General features: G+C 37.0%; 1 protein-coding gene across 1 annotated transcript; it reads left to right on the forward strand.

Annotated features, from left to right (window-relative positions):
* Window positions 1-490: 490 nt before the first annotated feature.
* LOC112465165 (transient receptor potential cation channel protein painless-like) lies at window positions 491-3,838 on the forward strand (the record flags this gene model as incomplete). Its single annotated transcript, XM_025032594.1, has 5 exons — window positions 491-647; window positions 724-858; window positions 1,110-1,393; window positions 2,272-2,544; window positions 2,715-3,838. Coding segments are annotated over exons 2-5 (1,752 nt in total), but the record flags the coding sequence as incomplete, so codon positions are not given.
* Between the last annotated feature and the right edge of the window lie 235 nt (window positions 3,839-4,073).

A 4,073-nucleotide genomic window follows, 5' to 3' on the forward strand; every position in this document is an offset into this window, starting at 1 on the left:
CTTTATCCGCTGCGTCGAATTGATCGATTTGTACAGGATCGAGTTGATTTCCTCACGTTCCGACATATGTAAGGAAGATCCGGTGCGGCGGGATACATCGTCCAGCTTCTTCTTGTGATTGTCGAATGACGCGACGCGCGCGCCGCGCACACAAAGTTTCTTCTCGTGCGCTTATCGCGAAATTTTCGGAGAACCGAATCAGAGAGGTTTATCTCTGACCGAAATATCTCTTCTACATGTGTTTCTGTGCAAAACATTATACACTTAAAAAATAGAGGCAAAAGAAATGATCGTACATAATATCCAAGAAAGCAGTGCAAAATCAAAATTTTATTTATATTTTATTTGTATTGTTAAAGTACATTTTGAGTATATATTAAGACAGTAAGTAATATATCGTAAAATGTATAATTTTCAGAAATAAATTAATTCGATAACAATAACATTGTATTAAACAAAATTAGATTAAGATAGGCGAAATCTGCAGCAGCAGTTTACGTGATATATATTTTTTCTTTTATTTAGGACACATACTTATCTCCGCTTATCATTCGCTTTGTTTGCTTTCACGCTCAGCTTGCGTATCGTTCGCACAGAGTCTTCCACAAGTGGTGAAAGGATTGCGTAGGATTACTGCTGAATAAAAAGTTATTTTATACAATTTTACATTAACTATAGACGACGAAAAAACATTTTAACAGATTTCTCTGTGATTTTATGCAGGAAGAAGTACGAATATTATCAGACATAACAGAGGATACAAATTTGAAGATTTTAATGTGAGAAGATGTTGTACGATGAAAGCAATTTTACTAATACAAGTGGAAGTAATCCTGGCTCAAATGATCCGAAATCAGGGTAAGCGAACATATATTTCGGAATACTTTAATTTTTCTCATGTTAGCCGTCACGTAATATCGAATTTTGATGTTGGTGACAAAGAGCATATTATGATGACGACTATGAAAAAAATTAAAGTGTGATTACGTGTCGGGTAACATGAGAAAAATTAGTGTTTTGAAATAGGTACTGTTTTGATATACGTTTACAATTCTCTTTGTTGTTTTTTGGAACCATGTTTTTGGAATCATGTGTCCTACAATCTTCAGACTGTCGTACGTCGAATTGGTTTTTATATGGATGGCTGGCGTCTTCATTATCGCAGTATGCATCCGGTGCCTCTGGTACAGGTTGGTGTGGATGTTGTCCTATTGTGTACCTGTTCGCTTTCGACCCCGAAGGAGATTAGTACCGACCAGCAATCATAGAAGTCAAAGATTTGCGGAGGATGGACACTTGCCCATTATCCGAAGATTCAGCCGCTCGTCGACGGGTTCTTCATCTTCCTCTTCTTCTTCTTCTTCTTTCGCTAACTTCTTCCGAATAATGCAAGGTAATTGTGTGTATGCGTACACGTGTTGTGTGCATGGCGCCCCATACAGCACAGATTGTTGCAGAAAGCTTTCTGCAACAATCTGTGCTGTATGGGGCGTATATACGTGTGCTCGTATTCGCGCACGCCATGAGCAAAAAGGAAAGCATTTTCGCTAAAAAAAATTGTACGTATAATATACAAATGTTCTGGCTCAGATAGATTACAAAAAATACAAATAATTGTTCTTAGAAGAAATTAAATTGTGAAAAAATTTACGGTTACTTTGTTCAAATTTCTTTGAAGACTTGCAGATAAAAGAGCAGACTCTTAAATTCTATCTGAACAGTAGTGACGAGACTAAGTGTCTGAAAGGCATGAAAGAAGGATTCAATGCCAAGTTTATGTCTCTCAGAGTCGCCGAAGAATTGCTATAAATGCGATGTAATTATTGCAAAATTAGTACATGTCGCAATTATATTGACAGTCCCAATTTATGACAATCTTACTCGTTTTTCTTATAGCAAATTTGGCGCCACACCAGTGCACACTCAATGCACATTAAAGCCGTCGTACACAAATAACGTAAAATGTATATTTAATATAAACGGGTTAAATCACAAAATCCTTAATATTCTTTAATGTACTATTTGGTAAAATTGTATTGAGCATTTTATCAGTCAAAATAGTTGCATTTTATTTTAAATGTTAGAGATTAAATCAGTATACAACGGTTTAATGTGCACTGAGTGCGCACGGTGCGTCCAACCGAATTTGCTACTGATAAATCAGCTAATAAGTATCCAATATTTATTTTAAACATGTATTCAACATGTAAACAAAATCAATTTTGCATACTTTGTTTAACATATATATTATTAATTTATTATTATGATGAGGTTCCTCGGTCAGTAACTTGGACATTCGCGAGATTCTAAGGAGGTCTATTCAAAGCCCAGCACGTTTAAATATTATCAAAGAAGAGGTTCTTTTGTATGGTCATGACATCGTTTTTCGTGAACTACTTAACTTACAACCCGAAATAAACGGTACGATGATTCTGGAAGCCTGCCGACTATTGGAAATATCGTCACTAGAAAATGCGTCCAATCAGCTGGAGTATATAAAACTGATGGAATTTAGGGAAACCATGGATGTTCGTTCCGTTGATGGTGATTATATACATATATCGACAAGTATAATAATAGTACATACAATCAAAGAAATACCATTTCTTAGAAAACATAAATTTCTTACAAATATTTGAAATATGATTTCGTCTTTTAGGCGCTTTTTGAAAAATTTGTACAGATATTCTGTATCAACATTTTTTATTTTGCAGGTTTAGGCAATACGCCGTTGCATTACGCTCTCGAGAGAAATTACTACGAAGCTGCAATTCTACTTCTCAAGGAAGGTAGTTACCTCGGTCAGGTGAACGAATCCAACAACATCGTTATCGCAAATATTCCAGAATTCATATTGTCTAGCTATTTTAATGACTGTATTCAACTGAAGAAAGAATGGACGGACGAGTGTACGATCGAATTCGACTATCGTTGCTTGATGCCGCACGAAAATTTCAATGAACAGCAAGAAATTTCGCGAGCGACCTGTGAAATGGAAGTAATTTTGTATATCGCCAATAACGACACTCTAAAACATTTGTTGAGACATCCGTTAATCTCGTCCTTTCTCTACATTAAATGGTACATGATACGGAATGTTTTGTACGTAAATTTTGTTTTTTACACAATGTTTTATTTCTTCGTGAACGCCTACATACTAAGCATGACTTACGACATATCAAGTAGAAATACGACACAGCAAGTAGCTAACGATAGTTCCAATACGGTGTATGCAAGTACTTTCCTTACATTGCAAAACAATCTATCGTGGGTTTTTGTCATGGGGATGTTGCTGCCCTTCACCTATCGAGAGATCTTGCAATTTTACTCCTGTCCCAAACGCTACTTGGTAGATTTGGAAAACTGGTCACAAGTTTTGCTAATGGTACTGACTCTTGCACTGCTGTGCGGCGCAGGACGGCAAATCGGAGTCATGGTTATCCTGCTGTCCACCTGGGAGCTAATGACTCTGATAAGCCATCATCTGTTTCCGTCCACTTGTATCGAAATGTTTCGAACTGTCTTCTTCAATTTTGTTCGGTTTTTCTTCCCGTATCTGATTCTGATCTTCGCATTCACTCTAGCTTTCTACATGCTCTTGAGGAATGACGATTTCTCTAATCCCGGTTTTTCGCTTTTCAAAACCATCATTATGTTCACCGGCGAGTTTGACGCCAAAGGCATTTCTTTTTCTGCGTATCCTGTTTGGAGCCGCATTGTGTTCGTGCTGTTCATCTTTCACATAGTCATCGTGCTGTTTAATTTGCTTAATGGTTTGGCAATCAGCAACATTGCCGAGATTCTGAATAAGGCCGAGATTATGGGACTAATCTCCCGGGTACGCCTGATCGCTTGTTTCGAAAGAATGACAGTCGGGAAACCGTTCTGCTGGAATTTTAAATGGACGTGGTCGAATCCTTTTAATTTCTTTTCTAACAAGATTCTTCTCTTTCCACATTACCTCAAATGCGGTAAAATAAGCTTCAAACCTTACAATGATAATCTGATTGTTTATGATGGCGATATGCATAACGTTGATGGCTATTCCATGGATTGGTCCACTTTGAAAATGG

The sequence above is a fragment of the Temnothorax curvispinosus genome, unplaced genomic scaffold (genome assembly GCF_003070985.1).
Source record: "Temnothorax curvispinosus isolate PA1 unplaced genomic scaffold, ASM307098v1 QBEX01014945.1, whole genome shotgun sequence".
In the NCBI taxonomy this organism is placed as follows: domain Eukaryota; kingdom Metazoa; phylum Arthropoda; class Insecta; order Hymenoptera; family Formicidae; genus Temnothorax; species Temnothorax curvispinosus.